The 25,909-nt window shown below is 46.8% G+C and overlaps 1 protein-coding gene across 2 annotated transcripts; it reads right to left on the reverse strand.

Moving 5' to 3' along the window:
- Window positions 1-1,895: 1,895 nt before the first annotated feature.
- On the reverse strand, window positions 1,896-25,745 carry Cpne9 (copine family member 9). Of its 2 annotated transcripts, XM_085686839.2 has the most exons (20): window positions 25,525-25,744; window positions 24,968-25,008; window positions 24,813-24,859; window positions 24,620-24,723; window positions 24,117-24,153; window positions 23,632-23,708; window positions 17,961-18,024; window positions 17,746-17,849; window positions 17,509-17,613; window positions 15,069-15,110; window positions 14,695-14,770; window positions 14,557-14,610; window positions 14,055-14,116; window positions 13,641-13,687; window positions 12,505-12,686; window positions 12,130-12,257; window positions 6,444-6,546; window positions 5,349-5,406; window positions 4,927-5,000; window positions 1,896-2,290 (listed from the first exon to the last, which is right to left on the reverse strand). In XM_085686839.2, exons 1-20 carry the CDS (start codon window positions 25,590-25,592, stop codon window positions 2,105-2,107), a joined length of 1,659 nt encoding a protein of 552 aa, XP_085542965.1. In that variant the 5' UTR covers window positions 25,593-25,744; the 3' UTR covers window positions 1,896-2,104. The 2 variants fall into 2 exon arrangements, with proteins under 2 accessions (XP_085542965.1, XP_085542966.1); XM_085686840.2 differs by lacking the exon at window positions 6,444-6,546 and having other exon boundaries at window positions 2,100-2,290; window positions 25,525-25,745.
- Window positions 25,746-25,909: the final 164 nt, after the last annotated feature.

Consider the following 25,909-nt stretch of genomic DNA (forward strand, 5'->3'; position numbering starts at 1 on the left):
GGGGGCAGGGCTCGGAGCCCGAGGGACGCCGGCGAAGCCGCAAGGGCCCACTGTTAAGGGCAGGGGCGGGGCGGGGTGGGGCGGGGCGAATAGACCGGTATGGGCGGGGCTTGTGCGCAGGAGGCGGAGCCATCGGAAAGCGGCGCCTTGATGCTACGGCGGCGGCCGGAAGAGTGGGCCTGAGGGTCCGTAGAAAAAAAGGGAGGAGCTTTGGGTGAGCTTGGAAGGTGGAGCTGAATCACGGATGAAGGTGGGACTGGGAAAGAACCCCCTACAAAGCTACGGTGAAAGGGCGGTACTTAGGGAAGCAAGGGGCGGGGCCGCAGACGTAGTGTGGGACGGAAAGGCGAAGAGGCGGAGGAGGGAAGGCGTGGCACCTGCGAGGGAACCAAGTTTGGGGAGGTTCCCGGTCCTTTACGGTGAAGCTGAGGAATTTAGATTGGCAGCGCTAGACAACATGGTTACGGTTGCTGATTGGAAGACGGTGTCAAAACACACAGCCCATTGACTATGACTGACTCTTTCAGTGTGAACGTGGTTAAATTGCTGAATTCTTCAGGTTCCTTATTTGTAAACCCGGAACTCGAAAATTCTACTGTCAATTCGTGGGGTTTTCAGAGAACTTGGGACGTCAGGGGTCATCATTGTGAAGCAGTGTTTGCAGTTTTGTCATTGAAGAGTATGAAAAAGTCTTCCAGAGTCCTAGGGTCCCTGAAAAGTTCAGTTTTATCTTCATGCAGGCTTGGTATTCAGCACCCCAAAGCTCACGTTTTCATACATCACGCCTCTCCCCCCCAACAAATACCAATAAAACCGGCACTCCAGGAACTTGTTTCTTGTTTAAATCGTGGGGTCTGGATTAAAACCGGGATTTCTTTTTTAAAAAATGGCTTAGTGTAACTGGGTTATTAAATGGGGATAATATATAGCACCTCTTCCCCGGGGTTATGGTAAGGATTAAAACAGATGAGGTCTGTAAATCGCCTAACGGTGTCTAATGTATAAGACTTGTATTTGCAAAAACAACAACAACAACAACAAAAACTAGTTATTATACTCCTCCAGAAAGTTCAAAATAAGCTGTAATCTCAGCGTGGTAGGATTTCCTGGACTGCCTGTGAGTTCCAGGTCAGGCTGGGCTACACAGCAAGACATTCTCTAAAAAATCAACAACCAGAATAAAGGAATAGAAGAGTTATATAGTTTTTTTCCCCATTGTGCCAAGGCCTTTGCACATACAAGGCCAGGGATCTATCACTGACGACAGCTTTCTTCTTTTTTTTCTGTCTTTCTTCTTCTTCTTCTTCTTCTTCTTCTTCTTCTTCTTCTTCTTCTTCTTCTTCTTCTTCTTCTTCTTCTCCTTCTCCTTCTCCTTCTCCTTCTCCTTCTCCTTCTCCTTCTTCCTCTTCCTCTTCCTCTTTGAGACAAGGTTTCTCAGTGTAGCTCTGGCTGTCCTGAAACTTGCTCTGTAGACCAGGCTGGCCTCAAATTCAGATATCTCCTTGCCTTTGCCTCTTGAGTGCTGGGATTAAAGGTGTGTGCCACCACCTTTTTTTTTTCCCCCTTAAAGACCATGTCCAAATAAATTACCTACACTGGCCTTGAATTTGTGATTACAGACTTGTACCACTAGGTCTGCATATTGTCTTAAAGCCAGCTCTTTTGGGGTGATGAACCTCTATGAGAATCTGATGAAAGTTATGGGTCTCTCCTGAGGGGAAAAAATGTAAAAGTACACACACAAAGTTTTAAAAACTGTTCGAAGTTTGATATAGAAGTGACTGGATCAGTGTGTTGGGATGGATGTTAACCTAGCTGAAGCTAGCCTGGCTCCTAGGTGAGGTCCCAGGCCCTGGGTCCCCTAGTCTCCCTCTCCAACACCCATGAGACAGAGATGGAGTAAGATCAGCTTTATTATTGGCATGAGGCAGGTAGGTGGTGATCATGCCAGGCCTTTCTATAGTCAGGGGGCAGAAAGCTTGTCAGCCAGCACTGATCAACCTAGTTGGCTCTTCTGGGGAGGTTCAGATCTCTCTCCAGGTGCCTTTATCTTCCAGTGGGTGGGCAGGTAAGCAGACTGCTAAGCATTGGATGTGTGGAATCCTCAGGGCTGCTCTGGGGCTGAGGCTGTGCTGGGGTTGGCTGGGGGTGGAGGCCGCGGCTGGATATCTCTGGTGCGCATGTAGGACAGCAGCTGCTCAGGAATCTCAGCTAGCACATCCTTGGCCAGTCGTGCCATGCTCAGCACCTGGTTCCCCGATCGGTCCACATAATCTCGGAAGGGGACAAACTGGGACAGACAAGAAAGGAGTTTTGAGCTCTGGTCAAGGGAGTGGGAAGCACTCAGGTTTCATCTTTGATCCCTAACATCTCTTTCCAAGTATCACTGTTCTTCTCCCTTAATATTGGACTGTTTTCTACATCTGTTTTCTCTACCCACTCTACCCCTACCTCCACTTTCTATTCACCCTCAACTCATTTTCACTGGACTTCACACAGCACTGAAATTACTCTTGCTAATGTCATCAATAACCCTATAAGACTAAATCAGTGCAGTGGGCGATAATTTTCAGTCTTCATCTTGCTGAGAGTCTCTTTAACTTCCTTACACTTGAATGTCATCTTTCTGGATACATCCCACTTCTTTGTGTGGAGTGCTGGAGCTCTAACCCAGGATCTTGTGTATGCAAGGCAAGTTCTCTACCATTGGACCACATTTGCAGTCCTAATCTCATGCCTGACACCACACCCTTTTCTCCTACTTTTCTGAGGCTGTACTCCATCTCAGTTCCCATTCCTTTGGGTCTTCCTGTGCTTGGAACTCATTCTCTCCTCTCCAGGATCTCTCTATGTAGCCCTAGCTGTTCATTATGTAGGCTAGGCTGGCTTCAGAGAGATCCACCTGCTTTTACCTCCTGAGTCTAGGAAAGAATGAATGGACTGTGGGAGAGAGGGAAAGCTGTTGCGATTGGAAGGGGAGGAACAGTTGCCTGGGAAAGAAGGTTGGTAAAAGGAGGGAAAAGTGAAAAGGAGGAATTACCTCCTGGGGCCTCATATTTACCTCTATCCTTGGCTTCTTATTTTGTCTTGTTTCAAGATGAGATCTCACTGTGTTGTGATCCTCCTGTCTCAGCCTCCTAACTAGTTAGGGCTGTAGCCACTTTGCCTGAGCCTGATCCGGAACCACAGATTTAGTTGCTAACACTGCTTCTTCATTTGGTTATCACAGATCCCGCAAGTCCAGTGTTACCAACTGAATACCAGATCATCTTGCTCTATCCCCTCCTCTGGCTTCCCCAACCCAGTCAGTGGGACATCTCTCACTAGAAAACTAAGACTCATTTAAGTTGCCATTCAATTCCTTATCACTGTCTTAACAAGTCATCAAGTCTTGTAACAGGTTCTTAAGTATCTTATTGTGTTTGGTTATTCTTTTGAGATAACCTAGGCTGGCATGGAACTCTCAGTCCTCCTGCCTTATCCTCTGAATACAGGAATTACAGGTACACACACACACACACACACACACATGCACACACACACACACTCACACACACCTCCATGCACAGCTCTTAAACATTTTTTTTTCAGACAGGGTTTCATATAGGCTCCACATTGGCCTTGAACTCACTGTGTAGCAAAATGGCCTTGAACTTTGAAAAATTATTTATGATTGTTATTATTATTATATGTATTCAATGTGCATGTGTGAATGCAGGCATGAGTGTGTCACGGTGCCTTGTGGAGGGCAGAGGACAACTTTTAGAGTGGGTTCTCCCCTTAACATGGGATCCCAAGAATCTAACCCACGTCATCAGGCTTGCTTAGCAAGTACATTTAATGCCCCCATCTCACTGACCTGACCTTGACTTCTTAGCCTTCTTTGTCCACCTCCTGAGTGATGGGATTGCCAGCAGTACTTGGTTTATGCAGTGCTGGAGATCAAACCCAGGCCTCATGCACACTAGACAAGTACTCTACCAATGGAACTGCCTCCCAGCCTCTAAACGTCTTTTGAATTGGCTATTTCTGACCATGATCACTGTTCTGTCTCCATGCATCCCCAGTCATCCTTGCTGCTTGCTAATGGATTCCTGGCTTTTCCTTGGCCCTACCACAGCACACCACAGGGCAACAGCCAGAGAAGTCCTTTTACAATGTAGTTTGAGCCTGGGCCTGGTGGCAAACATCTATAATCTTAGCACTTAGGAGGCTGAAGCAGTAGGATTGCCATGAACTTTAGGCTAGCCAGGGCTACATAGGAAGTTCCTTATATAGTGAGGTTCTATCTAAAACAAAACAAAATGAATCAAACAATAAATACATGGATAGATACATAATTAAGAATGAATTATGACCATCAAACCTCAGATATTCACCATGCCAGACACTCCTGCTAGCCCGGTCTGAGCCTCTGGCAGGTCTTACATGCTCCTTCTCTGCCTGTGAAGCTGATACCTTCCTCGGGTTTCACCTCGATGTCCACATCACAGCCTCACAGAAGCCTTTCCTGACAACTGTTGCTGACAACAGCAGCATTTGCTTCTTGGTCTGTCTGTGTAATACTGGTCATCTCCGCTAGAGGGCAGAGACTTGGCCCTCCTGTACCTCCTGTACCGACAACCTGCTTGATCCACACTAAAAGAACTGTTCAGAACCTGGTGTGATGTTGCAGTACTGTAAATCCAGCACTCTGGAGGCTGAGGAAGGAGGATCAGGAGTTCCAGAACAGCTTGTGCTATCTAACAATATCTTGTCTTGTAAGTAAAATAACAACAAACAAAAAAAGGAACTTGCTTTTTGAGTGAGGAAGGTTTTAAAGAGTGAGGGGAAACAGGAAGTGACTAGGAAAGAGTAAGGGGAGTGGCTGCTTGGAAGCCTTTCCTTCCCCTTATTTCTCTTGGCTTTCACTACACCCAGGGCTACCTGAACGATGTCCCGCTCTGCATAGCGTCCCCTGGAGGACACACGTACATCATCACCGTCCAGTTCTTCCATTGCTGCAGAATAGACAGGCAGGCATCATTGGATGGGTCTCTCCAATTCCAACTCATTCTGCCCCTTCCCCATTAGAGCCCTTCAGAGTCCTCATGGGAGAGCTGATGCTTGCACTCCACAGTGGTGTGGGATTGTTATCATTGTCCTTACTATGCTTTCCTTCCTGCATGTCCCAGTCTGGGAAGGCAGAGGAAAGTCTTAACATCAGCAGCCATGTTTATGGAGAGGAAACATGTTTGAGTTCATCAAGGTGCCAGTCTGTCTTGTCTGTGAGGAGGGCCTAATGCCTAGATCCCTCCTGTTCTCTCCAGTTCCTAGTCCCACTCATGCACACACACCATCCTACTCACCTTCAAACATAGCAGGTCCAACACCGACAATAATGATAGACATGGGCAGTGAGGAGGCCTGTGGGGAGAGGAACGGCTGAGTAAGCAGCTGTAACAGCCGTGACAGGGCAGGGACTGGGCTGTCTGTGTGTGCCATGTGCTCCTGTGAGCGAAGATACTGAAACTTTTGTTCCAGATTATCTCAGAATGCACAACAGATGCTTTTGGGTAGAACATATAGCTAGTTGATTTATACCTATTATCCTGAACTACAAAGTCTCACTCTGTAGTTCAGGCTGACCTTGAATATTTCCAGTATCATTTAAAAAAGGTTTTCCTGAAGACATAGTGACATTCATCTATAATCTTAATACACATGGAACTGAGGCAGCGTGGGTTAAATAATAAATAAATATGAATTTTAGGCCAGTCTGAGCCATAGTGTAAGACCCTATCATGACAAAAAACAAAAACAAACCCTAATGACAGCAAAATAGCCACATTAGACACAGTGTATCATGCCTGTTCTCCAAGACTCAGGAGGGAGAGGCAGGAGGATCATGTGATTTCAAGAGCGGCTTGGTCTTTATAGCTAGTCCCAGACCAGCTAGAGCTACATAGTCAGACCTTGACCCCAAAACAAACAAACAACCCTCTAAATCCAGCAAACCAACAAACAAAACTACTAAGGCATGGTGGCTCACACCTATAGCCCCAGCACTTGGGAAGCTGAGGCAGAAGGATTGCCGTTATTCAGGACAGTCTAAGCTATCTAGGGATCTATATAGTAAGACCCTGTCACAAAACAAAACTTAAATTAAAAGCAGATTAAAAAAAATAACATAAAAGGGGCTCTGCCCTCCTGGGACAAAGGGCAGGCATGCTTCTTGGCTGACTGTAAAAGACTAGCATTGCTTAAGTTCGTTTCCTTAGTGGGTTCATCTGGTATCATGCTGGGACATAGAGAGTCAAAAGCAAGTATTCTTTGTGCCCCAGCCAATAGGCATCTCTGAAACTGGCAGGTGAAGTTGTTAGGATACACATGGAATAAACATCTCAGCCTCTTCACAGTATGAACAGTGACCCTTCCCTCCCAGCCTTCCTCCTCAGACTCACACTGACAATGGCCTCTTTGGTCTGTGTCATATCGGAGATGACGCCATCAGTGATAATGAGCAGAACGTAGTACTGGGAACCATCTGAAATCTTGGCTGCAGCCCTGCATGAAAGACCAAGGTATGCAGTGGCCACGAGAGTCCCTGATCACATTTCAGACCCTGCTTCTACAGCCACCATAAGAGAAGTAGCCACCATACGGGCCTCTGGATCCCACACTCTTTGGACCTAACTGTGACCCTTGCCTGTCATCTCTCCATTCTGTATCTAACTTTAAGATAGGGTCACTTTTGTAACTGAAGCAGACACTAACTAATCCTCCTGCCTGCTTCCACCTCTCAGGTGCTGGATCACAGTAATGATTCACCAAGTGGGTCAGCACCCTCTCTCCTCTCTCATCCATCTTTGAATCCAGAAAAAGACTTCAGACATCCTCAGTCTACCCACTTACTTTACCTGGCCTCCCAACCTCTGTCTCACATCCTAAGTGAACTGGAAATAATAGATCTGTGCTGCCAAATGCATTGTCCCTATTCACATGTGTATATGAAGATTTAAATCAACTAAGTTAAACTAAATGAAAAATTCCATTCATTAGTCACTCTAGTTACCTTTAAGGGCTCCCTTTTCATATGTGGCTGCTGAATACCATATTGGTGAGCATAGATGTAGGCCACTTCCATCACTATGGGACATTTTCTTAGGCAGTGCTGGTGCTTACCCTGGTCTCAGAAGATGGAGAAAGGCATGGTGACAGGGCAGAGTCAGATGGTTCTGCAGGTGTGCTGAGGTCCAGAGTGGGTATGACTGAGGAAGGCCCTGTGTACCCCTGTATCCTAGCCCATCCTCATGGGAGGTCTAGCCCCGTGCTATCTTTTATCACTTGCTCATTCCACAGATAGTCACTGTAACCTGCATTGTGTAGTAAGGGAGCTTTGTGCTAAGCATGCACCCAGGAAGAATTTTGCTTGTTGTATATGTTTTTGTTTATTTCTGTGTTTTATTTGTTTGTTTATGGGTGGGTTTTTTTGGTATTGTTGTTTGAGACAGGGTCTCACCAGGTACTCTATCTGGCCTGAAACTCAGTTTATAGACCAAATTGTCCTTGAACTCACAGAGATCTACCTGCCTCTAAAGGCTCAGACCATAACATCCACCCACCTTGCTACTTACTTAATAATAAACTCTCTCATTCCAAATCAAAAGTCTGGCTACTGTAGATCATTCTCTGGACTATACAGAATAGTTATACGGGCTGGTTTAGAACTACTGTGTAGCCCAGGCTGGCTTCTAAACTCTCAACAATCCCACTGCCACGGACTCTTAGGTGCAGGGATTACAGGTGTACACCACCTTACCTAGCTTATCCTATTTTTAAAACGAGGAAGCTGAAGTTCAGAAACACTAAGCAGCAGTCTCCAGGGGAAAAGAAGCTGGTGTCCATGTGTATCTGCCCTGGCCTGCTCCTGCACACTGCCCCATGTGATCACCTGTCTTTGTTACATCTGGGCACCCAGCATCTCCCAAACTTGTCACTTAGTGCTTTCACAGGCTGTCAGCACTGCCAGGCCGACTAGCCCTGTCCTGATGAAGGTCAGCTTGCCCTGTAGACCTGGCTGCGCAGCCCTTCTGCTGTAACCTGCACTCCTATCTTCTAGGATGCAGCCCCATCCTTTGAGATGGGTGTTCTGCTTCTCCAAGAGGTTCTTCAAACCCTGAGGGTATTGAGGGGGACCTAAGGATGAATTGTCCTATGTGTAGATGAAGCCAGTGGATCAAGTACACTCAAAGCTCCATTTTTAAAAAAACATAATTAGAGCAAACACAGACACAATGGGAGAAGAATAAAAAGTTTGCATGCATTTGTAAGATGAAACACTGGACTACTTCAAAGTCCCTCACAGTCTGACTGCTTTCAGCTATGCCCTCAATCTCCCCCCACAACACCCCCAGGGAATGCAGTGTCTTACTTTTGCCACCAGGCAACTTGCTAGAAATTTCTGGGGAGCTTTGCCTTACAGAAGTGATGATTTATTTATATTTCTGTCTGCTGCACTAAGGCGGGAGCTCCCGAGGGCAAGGACTAAATCCTATTCATCTGTGAGTCCCCAGGGCCCCAGCAGAGCACTGAGCACACAGCAGCTGCCCTTTGAATAGTGGTAATGATAATAATAGGAACAGCAATAACTACTGTTACAGCACTTACCAAGGGCAAGCACTCTTGTGAGTGTTTGACGTTTGCTAACGAGTCCTCATAACAACCCTGCATTGTAAGTATTCTTAGCATTATCATTTTAGAGTGGTAAGAGAACTGGCCAAAGCCACAAGGCCAGTGTATGACACTGTATGACCAATGCGCTGGATCTAATAGCTCAGTTGATAGCTTGTCTAGCACACACTAGGCTGGGGGTTTGATCCCAGCACCACATACATTGCGTATAGTGGTGCAGACTTGTAATCCCAACACTGGAAGGCAGAAAAGCAGAGGATCAGAAGGTCTATATTAACTTGGCTACAGTCTGGGATACATGAGACCCTGTCTCAGGGAGAGGGAGGAAGAGAGAGGGGGAGAGGGGGAGGAAGAGGAGTAAGAGTGAGCACTGATGTATTAACTCTACTCCAGAACCTACACTTTTGATAGAATTATCCTTAAATGAATGTTTATTAAATAAATGAGTGAATGAATCAGTGTAGTTGCCCAAGATAATGTATAACAATTCTGTTTAGTAACAATAACAGAAATGAACAGATTCCAAAATTTGTGACAAAAAATTGTTTGTGAAATATGTGATCAGATTGTAACATGTTCCATCTTTTAGTTTTCCTTTACTGCTTGTTTTGAGAGAAGGTTTCTCTGTGTAGTCCTAGCTAGCCTGGAACTCACTATGTAAACCAGACTGATTCAAAATCACAGAGATCCGCCTGTTTCTGCTTTTCAAGTGCTGGAACTTAAGGTGTGTGCTACTATGCCCCGCTTTTATTTAAAACTTTCATTTTCCTGTCCTTAATGTTTTCTGCAGGAATATTATGTTAGTTTTACAATTAAAGTAACTAATATCCTCATTATACACCAGAAAGTAATCCAGTCTTCTATAGGGAATAGGGAGTTTACAGGCCTAAATATCTCTCAGAAAGCCTTTAACCATATATTTTCGTTGTTGTTACTTTTTTTTTTTTGAGATGAGGTCACTTGTAGCCCAGGTTGTCCTTGAACTCACTTTGTAGCTTCAGAAGAACCTGAACTTCTAATCCTTCTGACTCTACTTCCTCGTGCTAGTTTATGGAGTGCTGAGGATTGAACCTAGGGCTTCCTGCAAGTTCTCTAACAACTGAGTACATCCACAACCTGCATTTATTCTTTCCCCCATTCTTTTACTTCCAAGCTTTCTGAGATTTAGCTCAGATTTTTAGCTAAATTGCTTTAAAGATTTATTTGCTTGCTTGGTTATTTAATGTGGATGAGTGCTCTATCTGCATGTATGCCTTTGTGCCAGAAGAAGGCATGAGATCCCACTATAGATTGTTGTGAGCCACCATGTGGTTGCTGGGACTTGAACTCAGTACCTCTGTAAGTGCTCTCAACTGCCTAGTCATTTCTCCAGGCCCCTTAGCTAGATCTCTTTTATTCAGTGTATAATGGTTAATTTGTCTTGTTTTTGAGACAGGATGTCTATATGTAGCCCAGGCTGACCTTGAGTTTGAGATCATCCTGCCTCGGCTCATAAGTATGGGAATTATAAGTGTGTGCCACCATTTCTGCATTTACTTCTTTTAAAAAATATTTATTTATTTATTATATATATAATATTCTGTCTGTGTGTATGCCTGCAGACCAGAAGAGGGCACCAGACTCCATTACAGGTGGTTGTGAGCCACCATGTAGTTGCTGGGAATTGAACTCAGGACCTTTGGAAGACTAGGCAATACTCTTAACCTCTGAGCCATCTCTCCAGCCCCCTGCATTTACTTCTTTTGTTTGTTTTTTGAGACAGAGTTTCTCTGTGTAACAGTTCTGACTGTCTTGGAACCTGTTTTGTAGATCAGGCTGGTCTCGAACTCACAGAGATCTGCCTGTGTCTGCCTCCCAAGTGCTGGGATTAAAGGTGTGTGACACCACTGACTGGTAAATCTGGGTTTTCATTCATTACTTGTGTTTATTCTGAAATTTTCATAGTTTTAAATCTAATCTGTACCTTCTGTGGGTCAGATGCTATGCTGTTACCTCTTACATCATTATCTAATAACTTTTTTTGCTACCTAACCTCATAATAACTCTGAAAGTAAGTTAATGTTACTGGGTATGGTGCTACATGCCTGTCATGGCAGCACTTAGAAGGCTGCAGTAGGCCAATCTCTTGGACTGTATATGGGGATAGATATTAGCCTTGGCTAGATAGTGAGATCTGGTCCCAAACACAAACAGACAAAAAGAAGGTAGAGAGCTAGGCAATGGTGGCACATGTCTTTAGTCCCAGCACTCAGAAGGCAAAGACAGGTGGATCTCTGTGAGTTTGAGGTCAGCCTGGTCTACGATGTGAGTTTCAGGACAACCAGGATTACAAACTGAGACCCTGTCTTTTAAAAAAAACTCTAAAAACAAACAAACAAACAAACAAAAAGAGCCTGTGGTGAGTTGAATGAATGGCCTCCACAGGCTTATATATTTGAATGTTTATCACCAGGGAGTGGCTCTATTTGAGAAAGATTTAAAGGATTAGGAGGTGTGGCCTTGTTGGAGAAAATGTGTCACTGGGGGGTGAGCTTAGATGCTTCAAAAGCATGCCTTTAACCCAGCACTCGGGAGGCAGAGGCAGGTGGATCTCTGTGAGTTCGAGGCCAGCCTGGTCTACAAGAGCGAGTTCCAGGACAGGCTCCAAAGCTACAGAGAAACCTTGTCTCGAAAAATCCTCCCCCCAAAAAAAAGAAAAAAAAAGAAAAAAGAAAAAAAAAAGCCCATACCAGGGCAAGCATGTCTTTCTCTGTGTCTATGGATTAAGATGTAGAATTCTCAGCTACTTCTCCAGTACCATGTCCACTTGTGTGCTGCCATGCCATGCTCCCTGCCATGATGATAATGAACGACCTCTGTAACTATAAGCAAGTTCCCAGTTAAATGCTTTCTTTTGTAAGAGTTTCCTTGATTATGGTCACAGCAACGTAACAATGACTAAGACAGAGGCTAAGCTAGCTGGCATAGTAGTGTCACACCTACAATCCCAGCATTTAGGAGGTGGAGGCAGGAGGATCAGGAATTCAAGGGCAGCTTTGCCAACATAGCAAATTCCAGGACAACTTGGCCTTTATGTGACCCTTTTTCAGAAAAATAAAAAATAAAAATAAAAACAAAGCAAGTTACTTAAGGTCACCTGGTTAGTGCCAGGTTGACAGCTATGTCTAGTAGCAAAGCTGGTGCCTTCACCTTTGTCCCACAGACTCTTCTCTCTCTTAGACAAAGTCAAGGCCATCAACTCCACCTTGTGGCCTGGGATGTGGCTCTCAAGCAGCAGCTAAGGATGCTTCTTGATACTTTTTCTAAGCACAGGCTGAGTACCATCTTGGTACCAGGTCCTAGATCACTGTACACTGAAAACTTCCTCTTCCCTCCTAAGTCTAAGTTCACTCAGAGTGTGTCTGCCTGTGTCTAGGTCCAATCATTTCCCCCCTCACGGCCACCCAGTCCTCTTACCTGGCCACCTGGTTGATGACAGGAGCAAAGTAGGTGGGCCCATAGAGCTGCACTGTGCGCAGACTCTGGAAGTAACTCTCCAGCACGCCCTCAATACCTGCACAGTTGGGGTCCTCATCATTGTTGTTCTGCCAAAAAAAAAAAAAAAAAAAAAGATGAGGTTCATCCCAGCTAAGCCCATACAGAGGACACTCAGGGGTGCTCTGATCCCAGCTCACTCTCACCCTAGACACTTGCATGCTCTTCTCCACACTGCCCCATCTCCCTGTCCTGTCACTGTGTCATAGGTCCTCCTTGGCTCTTGCCCCTCACAACATATTAACAGCGGTCAACCATCTGAGGGGCACTGAGTGTAGGCTCTGGCCCATACTGTACCAGGGGGAACTGATGAGAGATCCGCCCCTCTGGGGGCAGCTTGGCTCCAAAGCCATAGGCTGGGAAGAGCTTGTCACTGTCGTAGTCCTGAATGATCTCTCCCACTGCCTTGAGGGCCATGGCATAGGCGCTGAGCTGGTAGGGACTCATGTAGTGTAGCGAGGTGGGCTGCAGGGGGTTCCCTGTAGAGACACAGGCGCTCAGACCTCACAGTCACCTGCTTGTCCTTGTATGCATCCACCCACCGATCCATTTATCCACCTCTACCTATGGACTCCCTCATTCTGTGTGTGACATAATCATCTGTTCATATACCCCTCTTGAAACTATCACTTGTTTCTGTATGTTTTATACGTTTTACATGGTCATCTGTCTACTCGTATATCCTCCAACCCATCTGCCAGGCAGCAAATTCAGTTTTCAACCTATTTACTCATTTCTATCCATCTACTTTTGTTATTATCCTGCCTATCCACCCATCCATGCAGCCAGCCTCCTGCTTACCTGTCGTTTCTCTTCCTTTCCATCTTTATGATATTCTGTCTATTCAGCCATCCCTGTCTATTCCATTCTCTTTTCATATGGATTCATTCTCCTGCCAGACTCTCCTAGCTAATGCACCTACCTGTTACTTCCTTAACCTAAAACAACAGCTGTCTGCCTGTACAGTCACACACACACACACACACACACACACACACACACACACACACACACCCCTACATGCCCCTTAGTGCACTCATTTACAAATCCTTCTCCCCATGATTTATTCATTTATTTGTCCACTGATTAATCATTCACTACCTATTAATTTATCCTGGTAAGTACCTACCCACCAATCTGTTTATCCTCTCCTGATAACTCCATTTTCTCCCACCCTGTCCATTTCTTCGCTGGCTAATTGAGCAAGCTAGCCTTTCAACCTTATCTGATTAGATACCCATCATATTCCTGTACCCTCTGTCTACCTTTGCACCCAGTACTTTCCCTCCATCACACCTGTCCAGTGTGTGGATTGACTTCACATAGTGTAGCTTTCTTGGGTAGTTAAAGTCTTAACCCAGGTAGGAATCTAGGCCAGTTTTTAAAGATTCCCTTAGAATCTGCCCATTCCCACAATCTCATCCATGTCTCACCATTGGAAGCAGTGAAGTCAATAGCTACTGTGAAGTTCAGCTGTGTCCTAGTGGAGAAGTAGATGGCATGATTAGTGAGGGACCAATACCCACAACACCAGTATTTCCCAGACATAGATCTACGTTAAATTGCAGATAGTAATCCAGGCAGTCTTAATGGCATCAGCAAAGTACCAGATACTGCTGCTGCTACTGGTGGTGGTCCATGGATCACACTCTGCAGCAGAATTTAAGTGATTATTCTCATGACTAGGGTATTGTGTGTAGCTTAATGTAAGTAACACTATGGTCCTGAAATAATAACTAAAATACCAATTTTACATAGGAGAAAAATGAAATTTAGAGAAGCAAAGTTCAGTGGGCCCTGCCCATTCACAAACAAGAGAACTCATTGCTGACTTGGCCATGACTCACCCTCCTTTGATATAATCCACAAAAGTGAATTCTGAGTCCACAGAGAAGGAAAGGAGTGTCACCTGTGGGATACAAGAGGCAACCCTGTCACTTTTGCAAGCACAGCTGAGGTGGCAAAAGAGGGAACCTAGTACAGCTTTGGAGAAAAGTACATGAAGGGACATGTGTGTTTCCACTCCTGCCCAGCTGCTCCCACCCTGCTTAGTCTCTGAAAGAATAAAGGGAGAAGCTGTCAGGTGCATCTTGGGATTCTAAAAACGTTTTAAATTTGGAAATGCAACTAAAGGCATTTTTTTAATCCTGCAAAAGTGTAATAATAGGAAAATTTTCTGGGTGAGAAAACAAAAACAACAACAAAAAGTTCAGTGGTGTCACCTTATCCTCAGTGTTACTGTCCTAGACGACCTGTGTCCCAGATGTCCTGCCTCCGTTATTTGTCATGCATGTCACCACTGATTAAAAACAGAAGGACTGGGGAGGTCCGAGTCCAGGGAATACTTACGGTCCCCGAGTTGGTATATTTCTTCTTCTTGCATTTCTTCCGAGGGTTAAGTACCTAAATATTGGATGGTCACAGTGACAATTATACCCAGCTGCCCAGGACAGAGTGCTTGGCAAAATATCAGGGCCATGCCCTCACCTCATACACTGTGAACTGATTCTGGGCTTTGCTCAACTCCCGGTAGCTGGTTGTAAACTCGCCGATGAAATCATGGCTGCAATGAGGCCATGGGTGGGTAAGCAGCAGCTGCTGGTACAGAGCCAGAGCAGAACCCTAGAGCTTTTATTGCCTGAGTTCCTAACTTGGGCTACAGGGCAGTGGGGGTGGGGCTAGATGGGGAAGAAAAAGGTGGAAGACAGTGTACTAGAGAGCTATCTAGCAGATCAGCTGTGTGTCTGCCATCACCCTTCTGGCTCCCAGAGCTGCTTTGAGGTTCCTAGTGAATGTACCACGTGGTCTAGGAACTGCTCCAGTGAGCACAGGAGAAAGAGCACATCAGCTCATGCACCTACCTTCCATCTCGGTCCCAATCATATACATCAATCTTCACTGTTCTGAAATGCACATGATAAAACCAAACATGGGCTGTGTGTACATGCCAAACCCCAGGAACACTCCAGTCACTTCCCCATACTCTGTCACCCCCCATCCATCTGTCCTTCTAGCGGTTGCTCATTTCCAACCTTCCACCCTTTTTTTTATTCAGCTCATGTACATACCTGACCACTTACCTTGTTACTACTGTTGTTATGGAAAACACACACACACACACACACACCACATACATCAAACACCACACGCACACATACCACACATCAAACACCACACACACACCACACATGCCATACACACACCACATACACACACCACACGCACACACCATACACACAGCACATACCACACATGCATACACATACACCACACACACATATCACACACACCACACACACACATACATACACCACACATCATACACACACACCACACACATACCACACACATCATACAACACACACCATACACACCACACCACATACACATACCACACACATCACACACCACACCACACCACACACACCACAAACACACCACACACATACCACACCAGACACACATCACACCATACACACCGTACACATATCACACACCACACACACATCATACACCACACACACACATACCACACACACACACCACACATACATACATACCACACCACACACACACACACACACACCACACACACCATACAACCACACATATACCACACACACCACACACACACACCACTCACACACCACACACACCATACAACCACACATATACCACACACATCACACACATACACTACATATAAGTACACACATCACACACACCACACACACATCACACACCACACACATACACACCACACAAACACACCACACATACACACTGCACATATACACCACATACACCACACACACACCATTCATCACACACACACCATTCATCACACACACACACCACTCACACATCACACACACATACACCACATACACCACACACACATCACACACATACCACACACATCACACACACCACACACACACACACACATACCACACCACACACACACACCACTCACACATCACACACACATACACCACACACACCACACACACATCACACACATACCACACACATCACACACCACACACATATACACACACACATACCATACACACCCCACACGTATTTGCCATTTGAATCTCCCTTTACTCCAGACAGTGTTCTTAACACTTTCAGACTGTCTCATTTAATGTAACAAATATTCTGTGTGAGTACTATTGTTTGTGGTTTTTAAAAGAAAGTTGCTATATACCCTTCCCCTACTACCCACCCCAGAAATCTAAGTACCTTGGCTAAGATTTCATAGTTAGGAAGTTACTGAGCTGATATTGAACCCAGATATCCTGTTTCCAAAGACCTTAACCTACCCTCACTTCAGCATTTTCTCCCTTTCTTCTGGAACTTCCTTCTTTCCTTCAACAACCTTGCTGTATAACCCAGGCTAACCTTAAACTCGAGATCCTTTTGCCTCAACCTCCTGAGTCCCGAGGTTACAAATATGTGTCACCACACCTGGGTCCAAAGACTTTGTCCCCTATCTCACATATCTATTAAGTCCAACCCATCAAACTATCTATGTAGCCATCCGTTCACTCATATATATGCCAGTACAATTACCTATTAATCTACCCCTTTGTTCACCCATCAAGTCATACAATCCATCATTCACCAACTCTAATACATACAAGCACCCACCTGTCAATTAAATACCCAGCCATATTAACGTCTGTCCATTCATTTGCATAAGCAGCCATTCAGGTGCCCTTCAGTCCTACCCTATTCACCCACCAGTCTTTGTACCACCTACTTGGTAGTTCCTTTGGGTCAGCCACCTCCTTTACACACATCCATCAGCTGAGTCATCCACTAATCATCTATTCATCCATCCATGATTCATCTGTCTGGTCATCAATCCACTTGTCATTCTACCTGTCCTTTTCTATTCTACTTGGTTTTCCATTCATGTGTCTGCTGCTCTGCAGTCATTCATCAACTTACATGCTCGTCTATCACATCTGCATTTGTTAATTGCCCATCTTCTCTCCGTCTGCTGATATACCTACCAGTCGAATTTTCTGTTCATTTTCTATGCTTTCATCATCTTCTCCTCTACCCACCCACCACTTCTTTATACACCCATTCACAGTTTCTCCACACACCCAACCATTCCCAGTTTAGCTGCCCCTCTGACCCTCTAAACTTGTATCTGCTCACTCATTTGTTCTCCTGCTCTTTCAACCTACTAGTCCTCATTTTGGGACTCAGGAACCTCATCCGCTTTCAGAGGGAGCCTCACTTATGTCTTGGTCCCCTGAAAGAGCAACTGATACTGAACCAGACCTGTCATAGTCTCCATTGCACAGTGCCCGCACAGGGATGCTGAAGGGCTGCCATACTGGGTTCAGTGTGTTTTTCACAACCTCTGTCTTGTGGCAGATGGTGAACCTGGAGGGAGGCAGGAAACTGGAAGATTCCTTGGAATGGCACTGAGACCACTACCTACAGAGGATTCCAAGATTCCCCACTCATTAAGCATGGACCTCATCCCTAGCCTCAGTGCTATATGGGGTGACTCACGTGCCATCCTCATTGCTTCTGTAGAACACAAGGAAAGGGTCTGACTTCCCGAAGAAGTCCTTTTTGTCCAGCTTGTTTGCACACAGTTGCATGGTTGCAATGTCCTAAGGATTGATAGAGGGGCTGTTGAGATCCAACTACCCTGGAGCCTTCAGCTGGTTGAGGGAGTCTGGGAAATGAAGGAGTCTGTGGTCTAGCATGTGGTCCTCACTGACCCGACAGTTGCTGAGCTCTTCAGCAGTCAGCAGTATGGTTCCACACTTCTTGCCCGGCACACCCCTGGAAGCAGAAAAAGCCCCTTAGAGAGAGAAGGGAGAGTTGGAGTGATCAGTCTGGGTTTCTGTGGGCCAGTTTTCTATTTGCTGACAATCCCCTAAGTATGCCCTGCTTTTATTCTGAGTAGCTCCTGGTTGGAAAAGGCCTGCTTTGATTTGCTGCAAACTGGCCGAGGGGGTATCAGATTAACAGCAGTGTGGCAAAGGCGGGTGTGTTTCATTGTTTTTAAGCTGCTGGACTCCTGTAGGGTATTGTTTCTCTCTATGAAATGAGGATGGCAAGCAGCTGTAAAGGGATCTATACAAGTGCCTGGAAGGCAAGTGATTTCTAAGCCTTTTACTTGTGAAGGGTGCAGTCTTCAAACAGCCCTGACTGTCTACCCCAGGCCAAACACTGTCCTAGATTGGGAGGGGCCAGTGGGTACTCAGCAGATATGCCAGACTCTGCCCTCGGGGAGCTTCTAGGGTGTGGCCTGCTAGATGCTATAGACAGTGGAGTGTGATGGACATTTCTGAATGAGAAGAGGAATTTCTGTTTATACCTAGATGCAAAATCTTGCTTTGCCTTTTGAAGATGGGAGGTAAGATTCAGGAAGCCAGAGAAGGGGGATCAAAACTTTCAGGCTAGCCTAGGCTGCTTAAGTCAGACTCTGTCTCAACAAACAAAACATAGCTGGACATGAAGCATGCCTATAATTCTAGCACATGTGAAGTTGAGGCAGGAGGATTGCTGTGAGCCTGGTGCTAGCCTGGGATACACAGTGAGTTCTCTAGGTCAGCTTAGGATACATAGCAAGATCATGCCTCAAAGCAAAAGACCAAACTACAAGCAGTAACAACCCCATCTCCACTCACCAAACAACAAAGGACTTAAACAAAAGGAAAAAAAAACAAAAGAAGCTTTATTCTCTCCTGGCCCACAAAGGGACATTTCCCTGTGCACAAAGCGTGAATCCAGGGATCCCCATTCCTGATTTTCCTGGGTCCCTAAGCATTAAGGGACCCTATGATAGAGGCCTGTGAATCATGATTCCCTAAAGGATTCAGAATGTTCAGGGAAGCTAGTCCAAGAGTCCCCAGGACTGGCAAAGAGAGTTAGTGGGTAAAGGGATGGAGGTACTTGCTACCCAGCCTGCCAACATGAGTTTGATTCCTAGGATATGCTTGGTATAAGAAGGGGACCAACTCCCACAAGTTTTCCTCTGACCTCTGTGGCACATGTGTGCCTGCCCCCTTACAAATAAGGAGCCGAGTGATGGTGGCACACGTCTTTAATCCCAGCACTCAGGAGTCAGAGGCAGACAGATCTCTGTGAGTTCGAGGCCGGCCTGGTCTACAGAGTGAGTTCCAGGATAGGCTCCAAAGCTATACAGAGAAACCTTGTCTCAAAAAAAAAAAAAAAAAAAAAAAACAAACCAATCCAAACCAAAACCAAAAAAAAACCCCCAGAAAAACAAAACAAAAAATAAAAAATAAAAAAGGAGAGTTGTGGGTTCAAGTCCTAGCCCTAACTTGCTATGTGATTTCCCCATCTTTAAAGTGAGAGATCTCAGCTGGGCATGACAGCTACACCTATAACACCAGTACTCAGGAGTCAGCAGCAGGATCATCTAGGTTTGCAGCCAGTTTGGTCTACAAAGCAAGTTTTAAGGCAGCCAGAGCTACATAAAACCTCATCTCAGGGCTGGAGAGATGGCTCAGCGGTTAAGAGCACTGGCTGCTCTCCTAGAGGATCCAGGTTCAATTCCTAGCACCCACATGGTAGCTCACAACTGCCTATGACTCCAGTTCCAGGTGATCTGACACCCTAACACCAATGCACATGAAATAAAATTTAAAAACCCTTGCCTCATAAAGAAAAAAAAATAAAATGTGATGTAGTGATACATGCCTACAGTCTTAGCATTTGGGAGACTGAGGCAGCAGGATAAGAAATGAAGGCCAGTCTCCTCTTCATAGAGACTTCAAGGTCAACCTGGATTTGGAGAAACAAACAAATCAAAATAAAATAAAATGAATTGTTTCAGCTGGGCAGCTGTCTCACTGGGAGATAGAGACAGGTGGATCTCTGAGTTTAAGGCCAGCCTGGTCTACAGAGTGAGTGGCAGGGGGACAGCCAGGGCTACACAGAGAAACCTTGTCTCAAACAACAACGATGACAAAATTAAGGATAATAAACAAATAAAAAGAATTACTTTTTAAGCTTCTTGTGTGTGTGTGTGTGTGTGTGTGTGTGTATGTGTGTGTTTGAGACAGGGTTTCTCTGTGTAGCCCTGGCCATCCATCACTCTGTAGATCAGGCTGGCCGCAGTGATCCACCTGTCTCTGTCTCCTGAATCCTGGGATTAAAGGTGTGTGCCACCACCTCCCGGCTACCTTTCTTAGTTCCTTCAAATCCTGACCCTTTAACAGATGGTGTGTACTGTGGATGGAGCTGTGCCCAGCACAGTGAACCACCAGCTGTTGACTGCATCGCCTTGTGTTCTCGCCATGCTCTCCTTGGCCTCTCACCTGGGGTGAACTGCAGCCTCCTTCCCAGCACTGCTCTGACTTTAATATACTAATTTGCAGAACTGCAGCCATGTTTAACCCCAAATCTATCTAACTCTTACTGCACACACAGTAGAGCACGGCCACACAATCTAATTAACCAGTCTCCATTTCAGACACATGGCCACAAACCTCAGGTTCGTCCTTACCACTGCATAGCGACCCTACCGAGCACTCATGGCCTCTCTCCAGTTCTGCTACACGAAGAGTCACCCCTCTCCCCTCAGCATCAGGGCCTCCTCCCGTCCTTTCTCAGCCAGTGACCTGGTTTCCCACTTGCTGACAAAACTGAAGCAACCAGAAGAGATGGTCCACCCACCGCCATGCTACCCTGCCACCAGCATCTTCACCCACATGGCTGCTATAAATGAACTGTCATGTGACTCTTTACCCCTCTGCTAGCTACTACCCGCTCTCTGTCTTGTCTGTACGAGGACACCAGCAATGCTCCCCATTCCTTTTTTTTTTGAGATTCTTTATAGCTAAGGATTACTTGGAACTCACTATGTAGACCAGGATGGCCTCAAACTCATGGCAGTCCTTCTGTTTTTGAGAGCTAGGGTTATAAGCATGAGCTGCCACACCCGCCTGGCTTCCCCTTCCGTTTACTCCACCAGCATCTCAGTCTCTACTGGCCAAGGGACTACAAATTACAAATGTGGTGAGATTTTTCTCATGTCACAAACTACAAACCTAAATATTGATACAAAGATGATACAATGAAGCCCATTACTCTGCATGCTAATTTAAAAACATAATTTAAAAAACTATAAATCTCTTTTCTCTTGAAAGGTTCTCATGAGGTAGCCCAGGCTGATCTTGAACCTCAAAACTTGCCTCAGCTTCCTAAGTGCTGGGATTACTAGGATCTTAAAACTTGGAATCTAAGCCAGGTGGTGCTGATGCACACTTTTAATCCCAGCACTCAGGAGGCAGAGGCAGGTGGATCGCAGTAAGTTTGAGGCCAGCCTGGTCTACAGAGTGAGTTCCAGGACAGCTAAGGCTACATAGAGCATCATTTTACATTTTTTTTTGTGTGTGTGTGTGTGTGTGACTTGTGGGATTTGGTTTTCTCCTCCTATCATGTAGGTCATCAAGTATAGTGACGAACGTTTTTAGCTACTGAGCAGTGTCACCAGCCCTGTAAATCTATTCCTGACCCCAGGTCTGCTATATACACATCTCTTTTTCTCCCTTTACAGCAAAAACTCCTTGAAATTTCTCTGGCTCTTATGCCCCCTTTCCACCTTCTAAAACTCTCTAGCCTCTACCTCCTCTTGTCAGCCAGCAGTGATATAAAGGTAATTTCCAATTCTTAGTTTATTTGAGCTGCAGCAACATTAAGTGTGGTTGGTTCCCTCTCCTCTACTTTCTCCTCTTTCTTCCTTTTATTGTGTTGGGATCAAACTCAGGCCCACATGTTTATTAAGGATATGGTCTAACACTGAGCTACACTCCAGTACCTTTCTTCAAGAAAAAAAAAACTTTTATTTAATTTATTTTTTTGCAATGTGAACTTGGTAATCTGATTTTAAAACTTGGAATCTATGCCAGGTGGTAGTGGTGCACGCCTTTAATCTCAGCACTTGGAAGGCAGAGGCAGGCAGATCTCTGTGAGTTCGAGGCCAGCCTGGTCTATAGAGTGAATTCCAAGATATCTAGGGCTACATAGAGAAACCCTGTCTCAAAACAAAACACAACAACAAAAACCAAAAACCAAACCAAACCAAGCAAACAAAAAAAACCCTGGAATCGAACAGAACATGAGTCCATGCTGAATCAGTCCCTCCAAACTGGCTCAGGTTTTCTCTCTGCCTCTGTTTCTTTCTCTCTGGCAAGACAAGGTTTCACTGTGTAGCACAGCCTGGCTTGCAGCTCACTATATTACGTGAGCAGGTCTCCAGTTTGTGACAACCTGCCTGCCTCAGTATCCTGAGTGCTGGGATTACAGGGGTGGGCTACCATGCATGGCAGTATACTCATTTTAAAACCAAAACCCCCAAACAAATCATTTCAATTGGTAGCATGGTTTCTTCTTTCCTGCTGCCCAGGTGGGATGAAGGCCCTGGCCTCTTTCCTTTCCCTCCTGTATTTCATGGGTTTTGGATCTGTTGGCTCCCCCTTCACAGTACATCCAAATCTGACCAGCTCCCCATCCACCATATTTCCTCCCTGGAGTACAATGGCTGCTTTCTGATTGCCATCTGCTTCTGTCTTTGTCCACATAGGGTTTATTCTTTTTGTTATTTTTTTGAGCCAGGGTTTATTCTTAATCCAGTGGTCAGCATAGTTAGGTGATGGCACTCCTCATGCTCAGAACCTCACATAGACTTGGATCTCAGAGTGAAAGCTACAAGGGCCTGACTGGGAACTTCCTAATCTACTGCCTCCTGCCCTGTCCCTCTCTTGGCTCCACCTACACTGGCTGGTTTGCTCTGATGTAGGTTGATTAGGCTTGTTTTCTCTATGTCTGCAGAACTCACTCTTCACCTTCAGGTACTGCTCCAGGGTTACTAGCCTTCCAGCTGCCCAAATGACTGAAGTGAGCTCCACTAGCTCTCCTGCACCCCTCTCTCCATATATTGTTTACTATGTCTACTGTCTGTTTTGCACTGATTTTCACCTCCTCCCTCCAACTAGCTTGGCTCACTTTTGCAACTTTAGCCCATTAAACAGTGGGTGACAGAGGCTTGTCCAGGGGCAGAATCTAGGGGTCCTCAACCAGGGCAAGGCTTTGGAATGTGGCTAATGCATCGTCTAGTGAGTGGGTATAGTGGCAAGACCTGAGGATTTGATCTATTCCAGGAAGCTTCCCAGTGGAGTAGGACTTGGAAGAAAGCTTTAAAGATTGAATCAGACTTAGAAAAGGAATGAAAAGGAAACAGGTCCAGCCTGAGATTGATTTGAACAGAGTCCAACTTTCTTCAGGAGTAAGGGAGCTGGGCAAAGCTCCTGTTGGGACACTCTCTGCAGTCCCATCAGCCATTCTGCCAGCAGTCTTGCTGGAAGGGTGAACTCAGAGAGACCCTCCCTCCCCTGGACCTTTTCCCCTTCAGCTCACGTAAGAGGTCGTTCCACTCGACTGCCCTGTCCTCCAATCACTTCTCCGAGGGCCAGAAACGCTTGTCCCAAGAAATCCTGTGCCAAGATAGGGAGTCAGCCAGATGGTGGGGGGCACTGAGTGCCAACCAAGCCCACCCCGTGATGCTGCTTCTCTTGACCAAGATAACTCTGAAGTGCAGGTGACAGAGGGTCATTGCCAGAGCCACAGCCCCACATGTTCTCTGCTTCTTGATGAGCTCCCAATCAAATTCTCACCTTCTGCAGGTCCCAGGAGGTAGGCAGCGAAGGAAGAACAGCAGGGAATAAGGCTGGAGCAGACCAGGGGAGGAGCTAGGGTTGGGGTTGGTGGGAGGGAGGCCAGAGGAGCCAGGACCTAAGAAAGGCTGATGTGCTGGTGGAGGATGCTGGGAGTGGGGAGGGAAGTCCTTTGACAGGTTAGCCTCTCTGTGTGCCCAGGCAATCTGCCAGTCGCTGCAGGCTTACCGGTTTGGAGATGTTGGCTTTGGAGTCAACGTTGTACCTGGAAAGAGAGTGGAACCGGTGTGGGGTGGGGATGGGTGGGAGAAAGTCTGGAAGAGGTCTTGGTTAAAAATGTAGGTGAAAAGAGGGGCAGTAGACCCCAGTTGAACCTGAGTCTGGTTTGGGACAGGTGTGTAAGGGTCGAGAGGGTCATGCCTGGGGTGAAGCCAAGGTGTAGGCTTGGTGGGGGAAAGGACCCGAGGTCAAGGTGGAGCTAAATTAGGTGGCAAGGTTGTGGGTAGGGTCAGGCTTGGGTAGGAACTAGATGATCCTTTTCTAAGGCGGAGCCAACCTGGGTGTGGGGGGCGGAGTTAAGACCAGAGTGATGCCCTTTGGCGAGGGTCCTGGGCCTGGGGGAGGAGCCAGGTTGGAAGGTGGGGATGGGGGTGGGGACCAGGCAGAATTCCGAACTGATCCAGGTTGGGGAGGAGGGGCGGTAGACCAAGACAGGATTCTAGGAGCCTCACACATCGAAGCGGAGATTCTGCTTTTCTTCAAAGAAATAGTCGAGGACGAATTTGCGCACGAAGTCTGGGTTCAGAGTGTTGTCAATCACCTCCGTTCGTCCGAACTGGGCGGGGGGACGGAGGATGAGCACGGGCAGCCGGGCTGGAGGTTCCCGGGAGCGGCCCTGAGCTAGGCTGGGGCTCTGGGACTCACCTCCCGCCACTCCTGGCTGGCCCGGCTCTGCGTGTGAAGCACCACCACTGCGGGTGGGGGCAGGGGAGGGAAGCTCGTCAGGTCGGCCCGCACCCCTCACCACCCCACCCGCTCCTACACCCCGGGTTCCTCCTCCAGGCCCTGGAGCCGCTTACTGGGGTCCGACTTGGAGAAGGTGTCCAGGTCTAGCAGATTTCTAGAGAAAAGCAACAAACAGATGGACAGAGGGCTAGATCATTCTGCAGCCCACCACCTTGACACAGTCCTAAACTGGGCATCTGGAAGAGACATGGGGTTCAAATCGTACTCCCTCCCTATCACAATCCCCAGTGAGTGTTGGGGTCCACACTGTCAGCATTCGGGACAACACCAGAAATCTCTGCCAATTGGCTGCATATATGCTCACACTGTCTCCAAGGGTTTAGGAAGGCGGTTCGCCCCAGAACTTTGGCCCCTTGTGGTCTAGCTCTTAAGAAATCCCTGCAGCCCACCTTTTGAGCTGGTAGGCTTGAGCCCGCTTTTATAGGGTGGGGCTGCCCAGGGAGACCTCCCCCCCTTCATCCTGCCAGTGACTCCCACCTTCAGCCTTGGTTCTGTTTCCCGCTTGTGGTGGCTCCCTCTGTGGTCTAGCCCCCTGCCCACACCGAGCCTACAGCTGCGTGGGGCTGGGGCATTGCCAGTACTTAAGCCCTCCCTAGCATGGCCCGCTCACCGGCACGACACAGTAATTTCAATCTTGGTGGCCGGGACGTTGCGCTCCGAGGCTCCGCTGAGAGACATGGCTGGTCCAGTGGCCAAAGTCGCGGGGTGGGGGTTAGCTGCGAGACCCCAGCCACCTGAGCTAGGGGCGAGGACGACCCATGTGCCAAGGCAGCGGTGCTCTCTCCAGCCCTGTGTGCGCTCCGCTGCTCGCGCCCTGACAGTGGCCGCTGGCAGCAGCGGCTCCAGATGGCAGCACAGCTCCGCCCGGCCCTGCAGGCGGCCCCCGCCCCATTGGAGCAGCCAGGAGCTGGTTGGAAACCTCACCCAGACCCCAGCTCTGACCTACACTTCTGCTGGAGCCACCTCGGGAGTGCTGAAAAGCTCGGTACTATCCA

Source organism: Myodes glareolus, chromosome 3, assembly GCF_982192425.1.
Source record: "Myodes glareolus chromosome 3, mMyoGla1.1, whole genome shotgun sequence".
Classification (NCBI taxonomy): Eukaryota; Metazoa; Chordata; class Mammalia; order Rodentia; family Cricetidae; genus Myodes; species Myodes glareolus.

What these genes read in the sequence shown, in the direction of transcription:
- Cpne9 (XM_085686839.2), bottom strand. Translation starts at nt 25,592, where the DNA reads ATGTCTCTCAGCGGAGCCTCGGAGCGCAACGTCCCGGCCACCAAGATT. An exon ending in AAGCCAACATCTCCAAACCG is followed by an intron (nt 23,709 to 24,116) that starts GTAAGCCTGCAG and finishes ATCTTGGCACAG; the next exon opens with GATTTCTTGGGACAAGCGTT. An exon ending in GATTGGGACCGAGATGGAAG is followed by an intron (nt 14,771 to 15,068) that starts GTAGGTGCATGA and finishes GCCTCATTGCAG; the next exon opens with CCATGATTTCATCGGCGAGT.